This window comes from Carya illinoinensis, chromosome 16 (assembly GCF_018687715.1).
Source record: "Carya illinoinensis cultivar Pawnee chromosome 16, C.illinoinensisPawnee_v1, whole genome shotgun sequence".
Classification (NCBI taxonomy): domain Eukaryota; kingdom Viridiplantae; phylum Streptophyta; class Magnoliopsida; order Fagales; family Juglandaceae; genus Carya; species Carya illinoinensis.
Genome location: NC_056767.1, coordinates 24660329 through 24684868, shown reverse-complemented (window position 1 = coordinate 24684868; position 24540 = coordinate 24660329). Strand labels below are relative to the sequence as shown.

Genomic DNA, 24540 nt, shown 5'->3' with positions numbered 1-24540 from the left:
AGTGTACAAATCGAGGTCCCACCCCTCCATTGATTAAAAGCTCAGTGATTTTATATTGGATATATATATACATATGTATTTTTTGTGGTTGGTATATATATACATATTTTATGAAAATATGCTTCATTGTATTCATTCATAAACGAAATTACAACTGTGACTTATCAATACAGAAAAACCAAACTATAAGTCAACTAACGCAACTGCTCAGGAGCTTCCCCGCCAACAAATTTCTATGTGACGGACATTGTCTAAACTTCTACATCTTTTCTCCTGACAGCAGTCAACAAAGAAGGCGCTCTGTCAAACCAGAGCTAAAACAACCTTTCTTTCGAAGAAGAGAGGTACACCACGCTCCATCCTCCCCAGGAGGAAGAGTACAACCACACTCTCTCCTCCCTAAGAGGAAGAGTACTAACATCTACCTTCCTCCAAAAGAGGAGTAGGACAAACACCCAACTTCCTTCAAAATAGGAGTGGGACACTAGTCTTTTTTTTATTATTTAATAAACTAAAACAGACTAACTACAAATATAAAAAACCGATAATGGGCTGTAAAGCAAAAAAGCCCAGCCCGAGCTAAAGCCCAACCTGTAGGTGCATGGGGGCCCAACCCATTAGGGTTTTATCTCAACACTATGCCGCCGCCGCCCAACGTCATCCCTCCCAGCCTCTGCATCTTCCCCCGCTCGTCTCCTGCCCAGCCCTGCACTGCTCTCATCAAAGCCGGTTTTGAAAACAGCCCACGCTGCAACCTCCACGCCGCAACCTAAGATCTTTATGCCCAGTCACGCCCCGGCTGTATCTCCCCACGTTCCAGCAGCACCAACAGCCACACTAGTGGCCCTCTGCACTCCACAGCCAGCACATGCCGTCCCTGTTATAACCCGAAAACAGAGCAACTGACAGAAACGTCCTCAAGAGCCACCGCCCGACCCCTCACCCCAATGGACCCGAGGCCAAACCTCTGGCCACCGAATCCTCTCTGTCAGGTCAGCCCACGCTTCCACACCGCTCAACGACAACACGTCACCATAAACGACCGGAGATAGGGTTTTGGGGTAAGCCGAGGCAAGGCCTTTGCGTAAGAGCCACGGCGATACAGCTCCCCTCTTCAGACCTTCACCGAGAGCTTATCCAAAAACCAAAACTAGAGATAAAACAAAAACAAATCTAAAACAAACCTACAAAAACAGCTACTAAGAAAGAAAAAGAAAGAGAAGGGAGGGAAGGAAGGGAGGATGAAGCCGAAGCCTCATCCCCCACCCCCCCCCCCCCCCCCCCCCCCCCCCGGCAGCGCTGGTTCTGCTTTGGCTAGGTTTCTAAAGAGAAGCCGGAGGTTCTCTCTCTATTTTGAGTATTATTAGTAGTCCGTTTGACTTGTGGTTGGTATATATGGTGTCAAAATTAGTGTTATAAGTCCTCGCCAGAGATGCATTTATTTTATATTCTCACCACATTTTTTGGAACATATTTGGGATAATAATCCTGGGAGTTGGTTTTTTGGGGATTGAATTGGGTTATTAAAATGGATTTTTTTTTTAAAAAAAAATTGAATAAAGAATAAAGTTTATTTAAGATTTGTATCATGAAGTGATAAAAATAAAAGAAACAAAAATTCTATGTGCAGTCATTTTTGCATATTCATTGTGCACTCCATTAATATGATTAGTTGTATCATATCTTTTTTTTAATATAAAATAAATGTTTTGACTAATCATAATGGAGTCTGTAATCAATATGCAAAAATGACTGTATTCAGAAAATTCAGAAAATGCACATATAGCAGTGATTTTGATAAAGAAATAAATAATATCAAAATCTAAATATAAAGCTTTTAGAGAAAATTTGATAATATAAAAAGTGGAAACTATCTCCTTTTTATGCTTTTAATTTTTGTGGATTTTAGGAAATTAAGCAAATGCACATATTATTATTCTCTAAAGTTCTCATTCAAAATTGACAATTTTCAATGTCAAAAAACTTTCTAGAAAAATTTTAAAAATGATATATTAAATATTGTGTGAAAATCAACGAAATAGGGTAAGAGATAAAACAAAATAAAAGAGTTGAGAGAAAGAATATTGGAGAATATTGGCGTCATCACCCATTCCAACATTCATGGTTACTTTGCATAAAAATAAACCATAAAGCTAGAGATCATGAGCATAGGTAAAGGAAAAAATTAAGAAAAAATGGTAACAAATTTAATGTTATTCAAAGTAAACTCAGAAATTAATATCGTTTCATATGATAATATAGATCTATTTTTACAATTGAACGTATAATATCAAATCACTTCAGTATGTGGATTTACCTTTGTGAAATCTTTATAACGAAAACATTTCTCTTCATTAAATATAGTATTTACCTTTAGGAAAGGTTACATGCATGCAATAATATTCATTAAATACCGTTTTTGTATGCCAAAATTCATTCAAGATCGATCTTTAATTCGTTACCCTTACCCGAACGTTACATGATGTACTGAAATTCATTAGTTTTAACTCAAATAATAAATTGAACTTGAATTATGTGTCTAATATTCAGCATTGCCTCTATTCATTCACTTCAGTCTATTGTATATATACAAATTCCATAAAATTTTCAAAAACAAATATAGAATCAGACCGATGAATCGCTAAATGTCTTCGAGGATATTCATCATCGAGTAGTGATATTTAAAAGCTTTTACACCATAGACTATCTACATGGCATAATTTGTTAGACAATGCTAGGGTGACTATGTACCAAACATGCACACCAGATGTGCACACTAGTACAAATAAAAAAATTAAATAGTTTATTATATTTTGTGTGAAAATTTATAAATTCAAGTTATAATGATGAGATGATATGATATTTTATATGTTTATCTTTTTGTTTCTTGTGTCTTGAGTGACATTTTAGCCCATGCCAGGATCAGGATGTCTCAACCTCAGTATTCCTTCCAAACCAGATAATGTGTTATTTGCTTAATTTGCATAGGAAGAAAATTAACTCATTTACTTTTTTGAATTTGGATTTTTTAGGGTTGATTGTGTCTGAACTCTAAAGTTAAAGTTGGATAGAGATAAATACATTATAAAATAAGTTTCACATCGTTATTGACCATGCAATATTGTTGTTTGAAAAAATGACTCGACGGCATTAATGTTATAAGATCTACCTTATATGTTTATCTCTCTTACTTAAAGATCACCTAGACTTTAGACAGAAACTCTAGGATATCTAAACCCCAACTCCTTTATATCGGAGTGTCGCTGGCATTCACATACCCTTATTTTTTCTTATCTTTGTTGACAGTAGCACGTACTCATGAAATACAATGCATATAATTTATTTGTTTAGAAAAAGAAATGACTAAAAAAAGTGAAAAAATTAACAATGTCTAATTATCTGAAAATGGCACTTGGCACTAGATGTGCTTCTGCTGCATTCTGTTCTTTGTAAATATTACATGCAAGTAGCTCATGTAGTACTTAATTATAATCTATGATCTCCTCAAATAACTTCATTCATTCGTGTTAATAAATCAAAGATATAGTACTGATCTACCAAACACGCAAGAAAATTAAGCAAATGTTTGTTCATAATTATCCTAATTTTAGAGCCTAGAGCGAGGGATAATAAAAACAAACAAGTATGCCACAAAATATTTGTAATACAAAATTAAAAACTCAACAAAGGTATGATTCACTTTATACATCCATCTCTTTTGGAGTCTCCAAACAATAAAGTTTACTATAAAAAATTTGTTTATTTACTACCAATTATTTCATACAAAAATGAGTACTATTTCCGGTCAAAATGAGTCTATTCTCATTACAAACAGTTATTTTTGTCATAAATAACTTATCATAAATATTTTTTTTTAAGTAATTCAAGCAAGAACTCTAATAAATCTTGATCCAAAGTATAATATTTTAGACCCTTTACGATAACATGCATGGAAAAATAGCTAATGCAGGATGATCAGAAATGCCGAGCTATGGGGGGCAAAAACACTAAATGGGATAAATATCTATTTCATAAGCTTCCCAAAAGTAGACAGATCCATCAATATCATTATCATATAATACAATAATATATAGCTAAATATGTGAGAAGTTCGGTACATTATTATTCATGATAGCTATGTGACACAGTTAGTGTGGATGATTAATGGTAAGAAAAGAAAAGAAAGATAAGATTGATTCCTTAAAAACTTGGGAAAAGTGTGTTGGATGGAAACTTCTAGGTTTCAATCGGTGCCAACCAAATGAATGCATGCTTAGGTGGTTGGCTTGGTCCCGACTCCCACTGCTTTCAGCCTGAAGAACAGGGCACAGACGAAGCTAGCTAGCAGGGATCTCAAGCCCCTTTATAACTCTCACGTACAAAGTCAATTACATGAGTTGGCTAATAATTTTATAAAAAAAATAATAATAAACATACAACCATTTTTACAATCATTTATACAATTATAAATGTTTTAAATTAGGAATAATTTTATAAATTTTTAACGCGTGAACATGCGTTAATTTAAAAAACACCATAATTTGATGGATGAATTTGTGTGTGTGTGTGTGTGTGTGTGTTTTTTTTTTTAGCTAAGAAATATGATGTCAACTGTTGTTCAATCCACAACTTCAACCTAAGCTCGTGGACTGTCTATTCAGTTGTCGCGCGCTGTAACATCTAGTAAAAGAAAAGGGACACTTCTCTTTTGGGAAAAAGAAAAGGGTCCAAGCAGCATGCATGGGTTCATGGATGGTAGATGAGCTTTGGATCCATAAGGCAGTAGTGTGGGATATTTCTTGTGGTAATGCCTTACGATCATAACTTGATCTAGGGAGTTGCCTTCGAGCTTTGAGCTTTTTTTACTGCCAATAGAGCTGGCTTTTCACCTGGATCGACAACTCTTGCATGTTCATGCATGTATGGCCTGGTTTGAAGCTTTTACGTGCATGTAAAAGAAAAATGACTTGATTTGATTTGGTTTGTTACAGTACATACGTTTGGATATTGAGATGAGATAAAAAATTTACGAATAGTAATGAAATGTTTTGTAAATACTAGTAATGTAGTTTGACTTAAGATATTTTATTGAATCTTGATAAATGAAATAGAAAAAAGTTGATTAAAAATATTATAAAATTACAAAATTATTTAAATATAATTTTTTAATATTTTTGTTTTGAAATTTGAAAAAAAATGTATTATTTTTTATATTTTGTCTAGAAGTTTAGAAAAATTGTAATAATTAGATAAAAAGTTGAAGATTTGAAATTAAAAAAATATTTTATTTTTAAGTAATATTTAAAAAAAATTTATGAGAAATTAATTTTGAAATACGCATCATCTCGTCTCATTTCGATGTTTTTATATTTCTTTTACCTCACGGACTTGGTTGAGTGCCTGAGGCCCCTCTTGCATACTCTTGACTTCGTCCCTTGGTTGGGTGTTAATCGAATGATGGCTTACCGGCAATCATTTTAACTAAAAAGCTAGCAATGAGTAATTGCTTTTGAGAGTTTTGGCTGAGATATTAAACCATAAGGGGCTGCTTGCACATTTTTCAGTTTCTTTTAATGAGGAGGTTTTAAGAATGAAACCGTTAACTTTGCGTCGGGCATTAATGGTAGTGGTTTATGCATTTTCATATATAAAATTACATTTTTTGAATATTGGTTTTGTATATAAAGAAAAATTCTTATATTAAATTATACATCTTTGAATCAAATAATAATAAAATATTAATTATTTTATAAATTTTTTTCTTATAAATCTAGATGGTCTATTTTATGCATCTGGATGGTCTATTGTTAATTTAGATGGTTCAATAAATTTAAGTCAAATTCCACTACCACGGAGAAATCACACAAAAAAAATTTGTAAAATCAAAACAAGTGGCTTGCACGAAATCACATTTTCTAGAGTTTTCAAACAGCCGCACAAAATGGAATACCAGGCAAGAGAAGATGTCGTCGTTGAAGAAGGAACCGCCAACTAAGCTTGTGGGTGGTGCAGTTGAGCCAAGCTTTAGGCAATGGTGCAACAGAGCATAGAGACAAGGCTGAAATTGTGTTTATGAGATGTTGGTGTCGAAGAGAGCAACGAGAGAAAACTTTCAAGGGAGTTCCGTTGGGACAAATATGAGAGAGATCCATTTGGATAGAGAGAGAAAAAACATTAAAAATAATGTTTAGAGAGATGAAGATAAAGATGAATAAGCTAATGTTTGTGCTTAGGATAATAGATTTGACTCATGGTTTGAGTTAAGTAACTCAAACAATTCGAGCTTGATCTAATATGACTCGATCCCAACGCAACATTCAAAGTTAATAATCTTTTGTCACAATCTGCAAATTCGACATGGGTTAGGGTTAAGGGATTTAATGTCTTTAATTAAAATAGTCGAATTGTGATTGACTAATATATGACATAAATGAGATTTGATGCGACCTAAACTTGATACAAGAATACAAATTGTAAGTCCGATGGAGCCTTGATTTTAGATAAAGAGTTCACACTTTGATATTACATCAGATTATTACTTATCCTTATTTGGTTAAGTTAAAATACAGTTTTGGTAAGTTGCATCATATCCAGAAGAGTAGTGTTAAGTACAAGCTCCAAACTAGTCTTTTATAAAAATGTGGGTCTCACTAATAAAGAATAGTTTTTTTCTTACTTTTTTAAAGTGTGATCTACCTTTTTACAAGAGCTTGTAAGAAACTTATCTATTTAAAACTTGTACAAATTATTTCTCTATTTAGAACATGCTCCATGGAAGTGATTATAAGCGTTAGATGATATTCAAATTCTTAAAAAGGAAATGAATTCATGTATTTTCATTTAATACCTACTTTGCTTGATTGTAGCAGGACCTGTTCTGCATTGATTTGATATTCATTGTATATTCTCTCTGTAAGTTTGATCTTCGTCTGTCTCATTTTGACTCACGGAACTTGTTAGTCATTTCATTCAGATACATGGGATTGGAAATTCATTAAAGCAAGTTGATGCCTCTAGCCTATATCCTCGGGGTAGAAAACTACCGACAATTACAACTTGTTTGTAAAAGCTTGTTAAGAAATTACAGGTTCTGAAGATTTGTCAGTCAAGGTCCTTGGGGTGACAATGCGGGGTTGCTGCCTTCCGGTCTCATCGAGAGCCATCAATTAGATGCATGTAAGTCATATATGTAGCCAATTGCGAGAGGTTAGATCCAGTCAAAAATTCCTTCGCAGTAAGTCAATAGTTTGCAGCACGAATTGTGGAAAACAAAAGACAGATCTGGGTGTGCATTATCCCAGAAAAAGGAATCTCGGGTCCTCGTTAATTTCGGGGAAAAATTTGCTGGCTTCTAAGATTGCACCGTGCCTCTTCAAAGAGCTAGTACCTAGGGATCTGAAACTAGATCGCACCGTTTTTAGCCAAAAACTGAAAAGAACGCAGCAAAATCAACAATTATGCCTGTTCTTGGCCTGGGTGCTGCCATCTTGTTCACGTCCAGGTGATTTGGAAACCCAAATGGTTCAAAGATTGAGCATATTTTTAGAGCCTCTTCAAAGCCCGAGTCTGGACCGATAAAAAGGTTCTGAAAATAAAAATGAATAGAACTTGCCCACATTTATATGTGATGCTTCAATGCTCCATCAATTAATGGAAACTTCTTCATTCCGTCTTTATTAGTATGTGTTATCCAAGTCTGAAGGCTATAATGTATAGACTGTAAACTTGTTGTAGTATTTGTATAAGATTCTATACACAATACTACCATCTCACTTTCTTCCCAATATGTAAAATGTGACTCCTGAAGGCTAAAATGTATAGACTGTAAACTTGTTGTAGTATTCGTACAAGATTCTATACACAATACTACCATCTCACTTTCTTCCCAATATGTAAAATGTGACTCGTTTATCACTATTGATGATTCTTTATCATCTAATAGTAATAAATGTGTCACATCTTACATAGTGAGATAAAAGTAGAATGATAATGCAGTGTATAGCATTCCTATAATAACTTACAACTTTGTTGGATCAAGGAGTCCATATTATCATCTGCTGTTAGGAAAGATAATAGAAATAATCTACAAGGAGCTAATATCACCACAAACAAAAGAGCTCATATATATCTGCTATCAAACAAAGCTATGAAAGCACAAAAACTTCTTATCCAATATTGGGAAAACTAATATAATATCTAATGTAAAAACCAAAATCAAAACATTATTGGCCTCAAAGCCATAATAAGTAAAAGTTTTAGCGTAGCCAACAAAACCCTAAACTTTGAGAACTACTAAGATTAAAAGAGTAAGCGGGTTGTCCTCAAAACAGAAATTGCATACATACTACTCAAGTTTTACTAGTAACGACCGATACCCCAAACTCTGATAACACCATCGGTATATCCACTGAACAGTGTACTACCATCAACACTCCAGCTCAAGCTTGTGCAGTAGATAACCTATAATTTAATAGCAAAAAATAAGAACAAATCCCACTTGAAAAAAATATAAGAGCAATAACACCAATTATAGAAAACTATTTGATAAACAGAACTTTTATCCTTTGCGTGAGAGTATCTAAACCATCCTCAAGCAACACAAACTTCAATTTATTATTAGTCAATTACTTGACAGGATGGACACCCTAACTTTGAGTGAAATTTAAGAATTACAAACTTATCCTTGTCATGGTTTGTCATTCAATATAAGATAAGGTTAACCTCTAGAAAGTCAAGCCATTCAATAACAGAACCTTACTTCAAGGAACAATACACGCTACTTTATCTTCAAAAAAAGATCAGATAAATGAGAGACTACATACCATTTCGAGGATATCATTCCAAAATCTATACATAATAATACAACATTGATAACATAAAGATTGGAACTATACTTGGTGCACTTAAGGAAGCACTGGCAATTACAACACCATCCAAAACACTCAACAGACCATGGAAGGGCCATGAAACCTTTTTAAAATGAGAAATGCCGACATGGCACTACCCATCACCCATTGAATAAACAAGAGTTGATCCAAGAGTTGATTGATAGTGCCACATCACTGTGGAATAAGAGTATGATGAGGGTGTAATATAGCATAACTCTTTCAAAATCACTTTCAGCCTCGTACAACAATTCATTTTTTTAATAAGTAATAGAGGATTCTATTGCTGAGGAATACAACTATTCGTAAAGTGAACAAAATACTTAACCAATGGGTTTAACAAAAGTTTGAACAGAAAAAGGCAGTTCATAACATAAGTATAAACAGAAAAACCAAGGAAACAAAATAGCATCATCTCAAAACCCACATGTAACTTTTTTGCAAATAAAGAGTAAAATGCAGCTAAAAGACAGATAACATCAAGCAACCAAGCCAAAGTTTACATATTACAAGAAAGAAAATCCTTATCACATACTAAATTAATTATTCTCACAATACCCTACAAATTATGGAAAACAAGATCTTGAAGATTGCACTCGCTCCATGGTGGTTACATCATATTAGAAAGGGGCAAAATCAAATGATGTCTGCAAGGGTTAATAGTCCAAGAGGGAAAATAGCAATAAACAAATGGCAAACAAAAAGTGAATAGTCATCTCGGGAGTATCTAGACAGGGAAGAGGATAGTTATACAAGTTCAACAGATTATATTAAACTACACTTGATGATAACAAAGTTAAACCAACAATAACCACATTACATTACGAGGAACATGACATCCAACCCAGTTAATATTAACGTGATAAACTAATCTGCTATGCCACGCAAATGGCTAAAAAAAAAAAAATCGAACATAGAATCCCACTGGAAAGAAATTAAAGTTGTGAGCAGTACAAAGTTGCATAATAATAACCAGAACAAGCATGGTTGAAAACTACCAAGTACATTTGTATATATATCATATACAGCCAAATCTCAGTCCGTAGCAAATATATTTATTTTGATTAATGCTAGATTCAATCCTTGAATGTGCAAACACTCCCTAAGAAAGTGAAAACCATGAAAAAGTTGGATTTTTAGCGTGGGTCCCAAAATTCTCCTACTTTTTTCAAAGGAGTGAGCGAGGCGTGAGCATTCTAAAACTTTACAAATTATTTTCCGTTTATATTTAAAAAAACAATTTGATAATTTAAACAATCGCCAATATGCAGTGAGCAAAACATACCTATCAATAAAAGGTATACATACCAAGCATTACACACCAAATCATCATAGCACGCCCACTTAGCAACCAATTCCAACAAATAAACGAAACCCAATAAATTAACAAAATAAACAAAACCGAATAAGCCAAATAAACCCAGCTTTTTCCCGAAAGGAAATATACCTTCTTCTTATTGCTGTTAGAAGTGTTGTCATCCGCCTTCTCAGCCTCAGTTTTGAGGTCCACTTTGAGATCCTCCACGATGCTCTTGCTCTCCAAGTCCCAGATCTTAATGCTTTGCTCGGTCGCCGCACACAGCCAGTACCTATTGGGGCTGAAGCACAACGCGTGAATGATCGCGCCAGCGTCAAGCGAGTAGAGCCTCTTCCCTTCGGCCAAGTCCCAGAGCAGGATCACCCCGTCCTTGCCTCCGCTCGCACACAATGAACCGTCAGGCGACACAGCCACTGTGTTGACGTACCCACCGTGACCCGCCAGCGTGTTCCTGAGCTTGCAGTTGGTCAAGTTCCAGACTTTCACGGTCCGATCCCACGAGGCCGAGACGATGGTGGGCTGAAGCGTGTTGGGGCTGAACCGGACGCAAGAGACCCAATCGGTGTGGGCGTCCTGATCCTGGATGGTGTACTTGCACTCACCAAGTGTGTTCCATAGCTTAATCGTGCGGTCGCGGGATGCGGAGACGATCTGACGGTTGTCAATCGAAAAGGCAACGGAGAGAACATCCTTGGTGTGGCCCACAAAGCGGCGGGCGGAGACGCCTGCCTGAAGGTCCCAAAGTCGGAGCTCTCCGTCCCAGGAACCCGATAGAGCGAACTGACCGTCAGAGGAGAGCACCACATCCTCGACGAAGTGGGAGTGACCTGTTAGCCTGCGGCGGGGCACGCCGTAGGTCTTCTCCTCCTTGGTGAGGTGCCAGACGATAATCGACTTGTCACGGGAGGAACTGACAATCATGTCGGAGTTGTCGATAGGGGTGGCGATGGCCGTCACCACGTCGGTGTGAGCCCTCATGGTACCTCGGAGTACAAGTCCTTCCGACATCGTTGCCACTTGAAGTTCTCTGTTTCGTTAGCTTGGCTGCTGCTACTGCTGCCTCCTATGGCTTTTGGGAGGAACTGAGTGAACGAAGTGTATTTATATCAGAAAGAGAGTTAGAAGGGTGTGCAAAGATATTTGCCCTAGGGCTTTCTGAACCCTATCCTAAGGATTGTTTGTAAACCTGTACAGGCTTATTCCTACTCCGGATTTACCTGTCCTTGGTTTCTTTTTTTTCTATTTTTTGACAAAATAAAAATAAAAAATCAATTCCATTCCATGGGTGGTAATTGAGTTAATTGCTAAATCAATTTCTATGGTTTGGCACTTTGGCTTACAGACAAATTAATGTCTAGAGTTTAAAAAGTGATCAAATTACTCTTAAATATAGTCTCCTTTAGGGAATATTTGGCAAACAGGACAATTTACAAAATTTTCAAAATTTTTTATAATTTTATTCTCAAACGTCATTTAAACATAAAATACTTTTTAATTTTTAATTTTTAATTTTATATTTTTTCATTTAATTATTACTTAAACATAAAAATCAAAACAGTTTTTATAAGCTTCAAAACAAAATATAAAATCAATACAACTTTTACGAACTTAAAAACAAAAATAATATGAAAGAATTAGATTCAAATAATTTTCTAAATTTATATATTCACTTTCACAAACTTCAATACAATATTTATTTTAATATATATTTTTATTCAACTTTCTCTCTCTATTTTTTCGAAACTCAATAAAATACATGTACTCAAATCATTTTACTATTATTTACAAAATTTTAAGATACTTTAAACATTCAAACATACCCTAGTGTCATTAACAACACCTACGATTTGCTAATTATCATTTACACATTAGTATTAGTAGCTTTCTAACATATGTTAATTGTTAGGTGAGGTATTAAGCTACAACAACAAAGAGATTTTACAAAAAAAAAACTTACAAAATGATGTATGTTAGTGTGGTATATTAGAGATGCTTTATAATAAAAAAATAATTTTACGATCTAACATACTACATCAAGTTATATCAATTTATAAATTTACTTTTTATAAAATATCTTTATGACTGTAGCTTAAAAAGAAGAGAGATAGAGTATGAGTATCCCTCTTAGTAGGGGACAACAAGTGGGAGAAGACTATTGTGGAGAGTGGGAGTGAATTGAGGATCCATGCCAGCTTTGAGGGACCAATTCATCTTCAACTCATAGAGGAGTTGCATGCCAAATACATTAGGGAATGTTTAGAAAACGTTTTTATCTCATTCAATCTAATTTCATCTTATCTTATCTTATCTTATTTCATTTTCTTCTCAAATATCATTCAAATACAAACACTTTCAAATTAATCATTACAATTTTGACAAACTAATCATTACAACTTTCTAAAATTTGCAAATAAAAAATTATTCAACTTTTTCAAATTTTAAAATAAAAATAATATTAAAAAACTTATATTATAACAATATTTTAATTTTATAATATTTTTTATTTAAATTTTTTTCTCTCATTTTTCAAAACTCAATAAATAATTAACTCAAATTATCTCACTATTATTTACAAATCATCTTACTATTATTCACAAAATTTTCATATCATTTAATTTCCTAATATGTTTCTCTCTTCTTAAAGGGTGGTTGCATATAAGGGGATTTTTTTTACACTATCCACATTGAAGGGGAATTTCCCAGTTAGCCCAGTCCCATCGGGCCTAGGCCTAGAGGCAAAGCCCAATTTGCCCCGAGTCCACCATCCTAAGGCCTTAGAGCCAACTAAAGGATAAGGGACATGGCGCCTCAAGGGACAAGCGAGACTTGCCAGGTCTAACACATCTTGGCGCACCTACCTCTAAAAGGAGTTACATAGTAAGACAACAAAAGGTGCGGACTACTCTATATTCTCTCACAAAGGAGACCAGAAGTGACCACACCACCCTCCCACTACTAGGACACATCCAAGGAACCACACAGTATAAATGGTACAAACCCAAGAGCTACACCTCATTAATGATACAAAACCATGAGCCACACAACATTAATGAACCAGTCCTAAAGGGTCACGACGCATTAAATGTGAATACCCTTGCAAGTGTGGACAAGACAGCTTAGCCCTGATAGGGGAGACAGTTTGTCCCCCCTGGGACTCAGTATAAAAGCCCCACTTCAGGTATGGGAAATCTCTCAAACTCTAGACTTAAAAAGCTTGGAGAATACTAAATAAGAAACTAACTTAGGCATCGAACATTCTCGGACCTTACCGAGCCCACTTCCTCTATTGTATTTGCAAGTGAAGGCCTTTAGCTCAAGCCGTTGAGGACCTTGCCCTGGTGTACAAAACACAATATTAACAGTGGCACCATCTATGTGACCATTTCTACCAGCATAACGTGACCTTTGTATTCTGGTGACAACCCGCTCTCAGATGACTCGAAGACTAGAAATGGTAATAGCAATGCTTAGTAGAAATGGAGCAGCTGCAGAAATAATGGCAATGCCACTACAACCAAAGTTCAGAGTACCTCAGATAGACCTATACAATGGGTCCAAGGACTCCCTCAAGCATTTAGACACCTTCAAAGCCCACATGACGTTGTACAGATTCCCAAGAAAGATCGCATGTAGGGCCTTCCCCTTGACCCTAAAAGGCGCAACGCGAGCTTGGTATGCCTCATTGGAGCCAAACTCAATCTACAACTTTGAAGACCTAGTCCATCTTTTCATCACACAGTTTATGGTCAGCAGGAAGAGAAGACACATTGCTGCTTACCTCTTGACCATAAAGCAAGGAGAGGACGAAAGGTTAAAAGCATAACTATCTAGGTTTAACAAAGAATGCATGACCAATGATGACCAAGATGAGAAGATCACTCATGCGGCTCTCCTAGGCAATGTGCGGCCATGAAACCCATTCATGGCCGAATTAGCCAAAAAGACTCCCACCACTTTATGAGAGTTCATGGTCTAAGCGAACGGGTTCATCACCGCAGATGATACATTGTGAGCATTGATAATGCCAAGAAAGACAGAGTTAGAGTAGGCTGATAAGAAAGCCGAGGCGCCGGCACATTCCAAAGCCATAGACAAAGTAAAAGGAAGGCAGCACAGCAAAGGACGGGATGAGTCTCGCCCCTTAAGAAGATCAAGCCCCCAACAAAACCAAGCAACACTAACGATAAAAGAGGAAAGCAAACTGGTCCCTCGATCCCGTTACTACACGATTCACCATTCCATCCCCCACAACACAGCATATTGCAGGCAAATGGAGGAAGAAAAGAAGGGTACGAATGTATGTACCTCCCCGACAATGCCTCAACTGCTGAGGAAAGGGAACGAAGTCCAAAAAGGTTTGACAGACTGAGAAGAAGTGAAAGCCCAAGAAGGTGAGAGAGGCACCGACCCTTGTGGGATTGTTCTTAGACTCCTCCTCATGACAATGCCCTTTTAGGAGAAATTCAAACTATAGCTAGGAGGTTTGTTGGGGGCAACACCACTTCCTCTAGCAAAAAGGCTCACGCCAGGAGAGTGCGTTTTGAAGAAGTTTACACGGCAGAATGCCATTTGATGAAGTAAAGGAGGGGCAAGCCCGCGCCCACAATCATCTTTTAGGAAGGATGACGAAGAAGGGACCTTGTACCCCCATGACAAAGCACTAGTAGTAACGATGCAGGTGGCTAACTTTACCACCAAAAGAATCCTCATCGATAACAATATCTCAGCCAATATCATCTTTTGAAAATGCATTCTCTTGGATGGGAATTAGTCCTAGCCGCATGCAATAAGCGCCTAGCCGCATGCAATAAGCGCCCATGCCGCTGAAAGGATTCACCGAGGATATGATACAATCAGTGGGAACCATTGCCCTCTCCGTCTTAACCGAGATAGCCCCCCATATTGCTTCCACGATGACTAATCTCATAGTGGTAAAATCCCCTTCATTATACAATGCCATAATAGGGCGACCTACGCTCAACAACCTAAAGGCTATGACTTTCACCTACCACTTGAAGTTGAAGTTCTCAACCCCAAAGGGAATTGGAGAGGTCTGCACAAGCAAGTCCTAGCCTAATAATGTTATGTAGAAGAGCTTAAGCCCACAAGAAGTGGAATCAATGTGATAAAGCTACAAGGTGACAGTTGCATCCCACCACCTCCCGGCAATGTCTTAGGAGAAAAAGAATTTCGAGACGAGTAGACTCTTCGACAAGTAGAACCGAACGAGCCATTGGAGTTTGTCCCTCTCGACCCTAATTGCCCCAGACCCATGGTCCAACTACACCCAACATGCAACAAGCTATGATACACTTATTAATAGAGCACCAGGATGTGTTTGCTTAAAGCCACTAGGACATACCGAGAATTGACCAAAATGTCATCCAACACCACCTTTGCGTAGATCCGGCAATCCAAAAAGTCAATAGAAGAGATGGAGCTTAAGCAAGGGAAAATCCACCGCCATCACAAAAGAGGTCTACCACCTCCTAGCAGTGCGGTTGATTGGAGAGACGCATTATCCAGATTGGCTGTCTAATATTATTGCAAAAGGTTAAAAAAAAGAATCTTTTAAAATATTTTTTTTCTTTAAATAGATTCATCTTCTTAGAAACTTACAGCTACAAAGAATGTGGCATGTGCATATAACATTTATTATTTTGATAAGTATGTAAATAGACAACAACTACAACGTACATTTTAAAAAAAGTTCTCTTCCCCAATAACGGAAATTGGATAAGTATCATTTTACATAAAATTGATATTTGTATTGGTTGGTACTGTAAAAAAAATTATATATATTATAATTTGCATCTATATGCAGATTGAATAATGCTATACATCATATTATCATCTTATTTATATTTTATTATATATGATGTGACGTATTTATTACTGTTTATTTATAAAAAAATATAATAAATATGTCATATTTTATAATGTAAATAAAATAATAATATAATAAATATAATTTTTTTTTACCGTGCCTAATTTTATTGATATATATATATATATATATAATTAATAAAACTTTTTTTTTATTAACATTGGTTGGGAACTGTGCAGGTGACTTCTGGTCACCAGAACTAGAAGGCAGAAAACAACTTTATTCAGCTCATTTTCTACTTTTATATCTTCGTCAAAAAAAAAGAAGAAAGGTTAGATTGGGCTCGAAAAGCTCTTAAGCAAGTGCAACCACCGTTCTCCCCCCCTTCTCTAGAATCTAAAACCCTCGAGATACGAATCTCACCTGTAGGCTCGTACTCCCTCGTTCTCTTGCTCTCCGCTGTATTTAATTCCTCTAATCGTATTTATCGGGGGTTCCTACAAAGAGTGCTTGTAACTCCAAATCAGGAACCGGTCCCTCTTCAATATATTTTTCTTTTCCTTTGAGTCAAAAATTTGCGTTTTTTTTTTTCTCTGATAACATTCCTTCAGTTGTACAAATCCAAATGGGTTCCTCAAAATCCAAGGCATAATAATGGAGATTTGGGTGGTTTTATAGCAGCAAGATGCTTTCTTTAAGGTCCGTTTTCACTCATGTTGCATTTAGTTTTTCTTTTTAATTCTGGGCATCTTTTAAATTATGCTATTATCGTTCTAATTATCTATTTTCTTCTTCTGGTTTCTGTATTTGTCTTTCTATGTTGATTCTGTTCAGCCATTTGTATGGTTGAATTTGGAATAGTTTACTTTCTTTTTGTTCAATCAGTTGCTTCTTCCTTCTTTGCGTCTGTTGTTTTATATATGGGTTTTCTAAGAAATTAGTGGTCTTATGCTTAGATGGCTTTCTTCTCTTTGGGTTAATTGAACATGCCTGTGTTATGATTGGGTTGTGTTGGAAATAACTGGTAATGAGCTCCAATTTCTTGTCACTGATCTTGGTATGTGTTCGTGGATATAGGAATTTCTGGAGGAGGTACAGGAGGACGGTTTTTGTTACTGTTGGAGTTTTAGGAAGTGGGTATTTTCTGTATAAGCTATACAATGCCAAGCGGCATAGGGTCGCTGTTTTGGAGAGAGAACTCGCCGAGCGGGAGAAATTCATTAAGGCCCAGTTAAGAGAAATGACGATCTCATGTTTTCTTTTTATTCCTTGGGGATCATGAATGTTGTTTTCAGAAGTATGTATTTTTTGGGTTCTAACATCTAACATTGCTTTGTCCTTTGCCAATATAATAGAATGCAAGCCCATTTTGACAACATTCAAAGAATAGCTGATACGACAACATTGCCCCATGCGATGGATAATTTAAGTAGTCGTATTGCAGAAGAACTGGACCACTCTCAGCTTACTGAGAGGCTCCAGAAAGCAAAGGGTCAACCGAACAGTTTGACACATTCTGAGAAGCTTGAGTTATGGGATAGAATCAAAATTCTAAGTATGAATCTCTTATAATTTTTTGTTCATTACCGATCAAAAAAAAAAAATAAATTTTGTGTTCATACATTTGTTGTGCCTGTAATGTACTAGCTCATGTACATCGCATTTTATTTGCATTCATCAATTACTTATCAAATAAGTAATATACTATCTCACATTATGTTTTAAAAAATTGTATTTATAAGCTGGTGTGGATAGCACACCTAGTTAATTGCTTACGTGGCATAATTTGATTTGAAAGAAAAGTTTTAAAATTTGAATGTTACAAATCAAATCTTACCATTTAAGTCATGTGGATGGTATGCACTAAACATCTACTTGAGAATATAATAACACTTGTGTTTTCTGTACACTTAATGGATCAAAGATATTATACTTAACCTTTGTACTGGACTTATGTTTTCTTAGGTTTCACAAGAATGGTTTTGTCCCTTTGGGCAATGACAATGCTGAGCTTGTACATTAGAGTTCAAGTCAACATATTGGGGAGACATTTATATATTAATACTGCTCGTGATCTTGGCAGCTCTTATTCACTTGTAAGCCCCTACCTTTATTCTCATTTTTATGTTTCTCATCAGATTTTGCCCTTTTGTTCCAGACGTACCCATTTTGCAAATCCTGACAGAATTATTCTCAGCTCAAGTAGTCTGGTATAGCCAATTTCTTTGTTTGTGGAGAAGTTGATTTTCTCCCTACTATGACTATGCTGTTCTTGCTATTTTATTATCAAGTAAGAAGAAAGATTAAGTTGTTCAAATTGGCTGAAATGCTAGATTATTCAATAAAAGTTGAATGTAGTACGGCATATCTAACAAAAGAGAGTTTATTGTTGTACATTAACTGCCCTTTAGGCAGGTGTTGTTCTCTGTCTAATTGTCAAAAAATATAAAAGGTGGTGTTGTTTTAGGCATTTTAAATATACAAAAACTTGCTAGATCGAGTGATGTAATTTAGGCTGTTGGTTTAGGACGTGAGATGCAGATGAATAGGTCTTATGTTTGAGGCAAGTCGTTTGCCTGGAGGAAGTAGTAACATTATCAACTATCGGAAATAAGCTAACTTCGTCCCCTCAGGGAAAAGATGTTTTGACATTATGTTGTCATTCCTCATGAACTAAGCTTCACTGAGAAAGTACATACATTACTTGGAAAAGTGGCAGCACAGATAAAAGTTTTGCGTGCAAATAAAGATGCCTCGAAATGGATTGTTAAAGGGGTGGGAAATTGATCTCCTGAAATTCCTAACTATACTCTCGACAAAATATTTGGGTTTTGACATGACATCACCTTGAGTAACTTCTTGTTTTGCAAATTGGGGGGCAATCATCTTAATTTCTTTGGGATGAACCAGATGTTTTTCACAACTGCAACACCCCCCCCCCCCCCCCCCCCCCCCAACCAAAACAGAAAAAAACCCTGGAAAAAACTGCTTTTCCTTAATGGCCATATATTGCCTGTGGCTCTGCTTATTACTGTTTACCTCCAATTGTTCGATTTTTACATTTGCCTTAATGGGTCTATCAGACATGATTTGCAGAATCAGTAGATCTTCTTTCTTATTCTTGGTAATTCTACCAAGTGAAGGACGGCTGCCTGAACTTCCATATACACATTGTATTGCTTTCACATGGATTCTGTAATGCAGTAAACACAACGAAACATCTCCTGAACGAACCATTTTCATGTACCTCATCTAAGGGCATTTAAGCCTGGGGAACAAGCAGCAAATCACATACATACAAAATCAGATTCGAAAGCTTTTTATTAGTGAAAATTAGGTTTAGAATGATGATATGTTTATTATAGCTCTTGGGAAATTTTATCAGGTGTACATATGGTACTAATATTAGGATCCCCATTTTTCAGAGTCCTGACTCAGTTTCAAAACCTTGGACATGCATACTAATTGCAGCTAAGTAATTGGGTCAGTGGGATATTATATCAGAGGGACCTTTACAGTAATGAAGCTGATTGACTTCCTAGTTTACTGAGAGTGATTTTTTTTTTTTTGGCACTGGGTGTCCGAGAATAAAGTCCCGACTAATTCCAGGGGTGCACAAGCCATCGGCAAAGAGTTTCTCGTAAGTGCACATTGGTTAATTCAAGGGGAAGTTCCCCCAGTCCATGGCCCATAGAAATTGTTTGCATCCAAGGGGATTTGAACCTTAGACTTAGAGGGAGTATACTACCAAGAACAAGGCCTTTATCACTTGAGCCAACCCCTAGGGGTTGCTGAGTGTAATTTACTTTGGGAGAAATCAATGAAGCTGCATATTGCCATCTACAGCATGTTGCCAACAATTTACTTGCAGCATATTACTTACTGCCTGTAAAGGGTATTAGACATCTTCACCAACTGTGTTGAACTTTGTTTCTCAATAAACAATCGCATCATTGAACTTCTGCATGACTGAATGATGGTAATTATTCCCCACTAGCATTCTATTTGGTATCTCCCACAACAAATATTTAATTGGTATTTTGGCTAATTAATTATATGCTTGTGTTATAGACAAATCCCATGGGACCTGTTACAGGTTCATTCTTAAAAAAAATTGTAGCCCAAAGTGCCCCCCCCTTTCCCTTTTTCTTTTTTTCTATTATTTTAAAAGTCACTTTTTTTTTTTTTTGGTTTTATGCAGGCAAATGCTGATACCATTGACTGGGATGATGAGCAGATGTATCTGGCTAGTGCTGATTTTCTATCAAATTATGGGTTACCGACCTTGATTTCTGATGTGCAAGCAGCAGCAACAGAAATTCTCAAGGGGTAAGGTACCATGAACCATCTTAAAAGTTAGAAAGTTTTGTGCCTATCAATCCAACAATCGGTGGAGAATTCATCTGTTAGTTCAATCATTTTTTTTTTTTTTTTATATCCGTGGGTGTTCGGGCCAGCTTGCTTGCACCTCGACTAATCCCACAGGGCAAAGTTCAATCATTTGGTTGCTGAATGCCTACTTGATGAACCTCCTTACTTCTTTAATGAGGAAGAATGAAGCCCTTGAAATAGAAAAAAATGTACGGAACAATTTGACAAGGCCGACTTTCCAAGTGAAAGAGTTACATATGTATGTGTGTATGCACATTCATGTCCGTTCTTTTTGGTGGTCAATACTCAAGCCTAATGTTTATAACTTTATACAGTTGATTTTGACTGGTTTTCTGAATTTGGAACTCAATGGGGTTATCAATGCTATGCCATCAGACAATCTAGTCTAATTCTGGGCTTCTTTTTGTGTCTTCTAAACTTAAACAACCATGGGGAGCCCATGGGCCCTGTATGACCTAAGGTGTGTTGGACTGACCTGACCTTCAGGTAAGATCACCTAAAATTTGGCATATACTTTCTATCTATGAAGTTACCGACGATAAGCTCTTAGCAACTCAGATTAAAAAGGTGATGCGTTGGCTTAATTCTCCCTGAAAAAGACTACAAATTGTTATATAAAACAGTATCTGGATATCATTTAAGATTCTATTGTAAAGGAAAACATATACAATAACATGTAGGAGATTTCTTTGTTTTTGATAAGTAAGAAAGAAATATGTTAAATCATGAAAATGGGCAAGGCCCGAGTACACAGGAGGTATACAAAAGAGCCTAAATACAAGCTAAGAGCTGCGAAAAGCAGCATAGAGATCATTGAAAGAAGTGCCATTCAATACAATAGAAGAAGCCTGAAGTAATAAAGTATGATTAAAAAAAGTCCCTAAACCCTTTTGGTGAACGCTCCTCCTCAAAACAGCGACTATTCCTTTCATTCCAAGTGCATCACATTAGAAAAAGAGGCACCAACTTCCTAATAGCCACGATCTGCCCCTTACCCTGGATTCCTCTCCAACATGCCAATAGCTCTATCACCCTTCTAGGCATTACCCATGCCATACCTAGCCTTGAGAAGATGCCATCCCATAAAACCATAACTAATTCGCAATGGAGTTGATGATCCACTGACTCACTGTCGTGTTTGCACATCAAGCACTAGTCTGTTAGGTAGAGGCCGCGCCTTCTCAGCTTATCGATAGTCAGAATACTCCCGTGGGATGCTAGCCAAACAAAAAAAGCCACTTTTAAGGGAACCTTAGTCCTCCATATGCACTTCCAAGGGAATGCATTGGAGGGGTGTGCCGATAATACCTTGTAAAAGGAACGAACTGAGAAGCTCTTGTTCCCTGAGGATGACCAAAGCAAATGATCCTCTCCATCAGCGTGTAGATTCAGCGCATGTAACACGCTGTAAAAATCAGCAATATCTCCCAGCTCCCAATCCTGCACTGCTCTAGTGAATCTCACTAACCAATGGGTGAGGTTCTAGGAGATTTCTAATAGTTTGTTAACATCTTTACTTGCAGAAAGAAGGTAACGTCGGCCTTCAACACTACAGAACTTCATGAAACTATTGTGCTGATTCTTGAAAGGTTCAAGAGCCTCAGAAGCCCCCATCGCTGGGTAAACTACATGATGCCTGAGGATGCTAGATTCTACAAACTAGCTACAGCCTCTAGCAGTGACAATGAAATTCCTCCTGAAGCTACCAAATTTTACCAACTTATGATGGAGACACAAGCGGTGTTGGCAAGGTATCTTATTATTCCTGACATATTTTTAGTGCTGTATGTAACTTAATTAATGGATAGAAATTATTTTACATGATTCTGTTGCATGGACTTACAAATCAAAGTATGGATTTAGTGCACCAGTTGTTGCAGTATGCTTAGAAAACTCAGGACAATGCATCACAGAAGCAAGTTTTAAACAATACATTAGCCATTAGATGGGGTCACGATCTCTCATATTCCTCTTGATCATGAATTTGAAAGGAAGCATTTGAAGGATATTTTATTATGACCCGTTGCATAAATGTCCTCTTTTGGTTACCAGCCATGCCCTCCGCAAAAGCAACGATATGGAATATTCAATCAAATACTCTTCCAACAGCCTCCTTTTTGACTTTTGTAGATGCTGGATCTGATTGGAAACATGCTCAAATAGAATATAGAATTATCAACAAACTATACATGGTTCTCTCATTATTTTCTTGTGTGCCTTTTTTTTTTTTCCCCCTTGCAGTATTTAAGACTCAAATAAACCTAGTGCATACCTTAATTTTCTTTTTCTTTCTTCCTCTCCACCTTCTTTCTCCTCCTGAATTCAAGTTGCACTTTATGTTTTTAGTCCTCCATGAATCTTCCGAACATCCACTAAAGTTACTGTTTTGGTTCTTTCAGCAGTAGATGACTGATATCTTAAGGATGTGCAAACAAAACTTATTCTTTGTAATAATCTGGTTTTCTTTTTCTTTGTGTCGCAGTGCCGAATTTGGGAGTATTGTCGAGATAGCATTGAAGGCAGTGCTTGGCACTCTGATAGAGGATGTGGTGGCCCAATCTGGAGGCAGTCTAACATCAGGGATGGCACTGGCCAAACTTCTGGCTCGAGTTGCACAGATGGGTCCCATGCTCCTTGGCGAGCCTAGTAAAAATCAGTTCATCCAAATTATTCAAAGCGTTCCAGAAGTTGAACTCTTTTTCACTCTTCTCTATGCAAACATGCCCACCCCGTAGATTAGTGAGTGAGCTTAATTATAATTTTTACTCGCATCTTAATTTCGTTGCAAGGATATCATCGATGTAAAAATTTAAATGAGGCTGGGTTTGGGTTTTCAAAATTTACAACAGTTTGGAGGAATGAATAAGAAAAATAAGGTTTAGAACATTAATTATTTTATTCCTCCTCTCTTTAGTAGATTGCTTCTACTATCAGAAAAGTTTTCTTCCTTTTACTGTCTTCCGTACTCATTGGAGTTGAAGACACACAAAGCTTCATTATGGAGGTGAATGATGATGTATTGTAGTTCTCTCTGTAAAGGATCTTCTCTGTACTTAAATATGAAACCCCTACGGGTTGGTCTAGTGGTTTCTTTTACTTGAATTTCAAATGTTGCATATCCACTCTTCATTTAGAACAACAGAATTGTCAAAAATGTGTGTATCATTATTTTTTAGATTTTGATCAGTGATGCATTCGAGGCTACATGCAGTTCATGTTCATGGATTTCAAAGAACTCGCTGTGCAGTCCTTTGAGAGAAGTAATTGATTAGTCAGTTCGCCAATCAATGTCATATTTGAACTGTCATTGTATTGTAGATTCAGTAGTCAAACCTTTGGAGTTATTCATGCTATTTGGAAACGAAACCAAAAGCAATTATATGAACTTCCTTAAGAGAAATATGGCAATAGATTATGACTCAATTAATGCCGAAAGAGAAATGTTTTAACTACAAAGCGATTTTATAAAAGTGAATTTAGAAACTAACGGGATTTAAAATATTATAAATTTACTTCTATTGTAAAATAAATTTAATATATCACATGAAATCATATTAATTCATGAGTTTATTTTGATAAAATCTTTTTGAAGTCGGGAAAAATATAAAAGATATCCCGTTGCAATTCCAAATCAATGCTTTTCTTTGGACCTTTTCACTAGAATACGTGTGAAAATAAATCTCTCACCTAGAATGAGAGTGGCATGAAGATACCCAATACTTGTATGTATGAAGAAACTTAGATTCACACAATGATAAAATCAATGATAAAAAAATGATGAAACCAAATAGAAATATCATGAAATGATTAAAACACATAGCACAAAAGTATTGGATAATCATATTTTTGAGAAAAATGCATTTTGCACGCACAAATATCAAAATAAACTACAAAAAAATCTAAAAGAGAACACCATTGTTCAATTAGAAGACACATGAAAAATAAGTGGCCAAGTCTTAATAAATGGGGCATATTGGAGTTTTTTGATAGTGCGACGATGATATATAAGTGTTGTCTGTTTTGATAATTTATGGTCTAATTTGCAAGAATTTTAATATTCAATAAATTTTTTTAATTTTAATATTCAATAAATTTTTTTAAAGAATATAAGCCAAAAT

The 24540-nt window shown here is 36.2% G+C and overlaps 2 protein-coding genes across 3 annotated transcripts; one reads left to right on the top strand and one right to left on the bottom strand.

Annotated features, from left to right (window-relative positions):
• Positions 1 to 8099: 8099 nt before the first annotated feature.
• LOC122299380 (guanine nucleotide-binding protein subunit beta-like protein) lies at positions 8100 to 11303 on the bottom strand. Its single transcript, XM_043109629.1, has 2 exons — positions 10333 to 11303; positions 8100 to 8460 (listed from the first exon to the last, which is right to left on the bottom strand). Exons 1-2 carry the CDS (start codon positions 11209 to 11211, stop codon positions 8359 to 8361), a joined length of 981 nt encoding a protein of 326 aa, XP_042965563.1. The 5' UTR covers positions 11212 to 11303; the 3' UTR covers positions 8100 to 8358.
• A 5020-nt stretch (positions 11304 to 16323) lies between these two features.
• On the top strand, positions 16324 to 23524 carry LOC122299551 (peroxisome biogenesis protein 3-2-like). 2 transcript variants are annotated; one of them, XM_043109920.1, is made up of 7 exons: positions 16324 to 16729; positions 17108 to 17260; positions 17386 to 17585; positions 17996 to 18240; positions 20232 to 20359; positions 21946 to 22173; positions 22905 to 23524. In XM_043109920.1, the coding sequence occupies exons 1-7, from the start codon at positions 16716 to 16718 to the stop codon at positions 23155 to 23157; spliced, it is 1221 nt and encodes a 406-aa protein (XP_042965854.1). In that variant the 5' UTR covers positions 16324 to 16715; the 3' UTR covers positions 23158 to 23524. The 2 variants fall into 2 exon arrangements, with proteins under 2 accessions (XP_042965854.1, XP_042965855.1); XM_043109921.1 differs by having other exon boundaries at positions 16327 to 16729; positions 17996 to 18126.
• The last annotated feature ends 1016 nt before the right edge of the window (positions 23525 to 24540 follow it).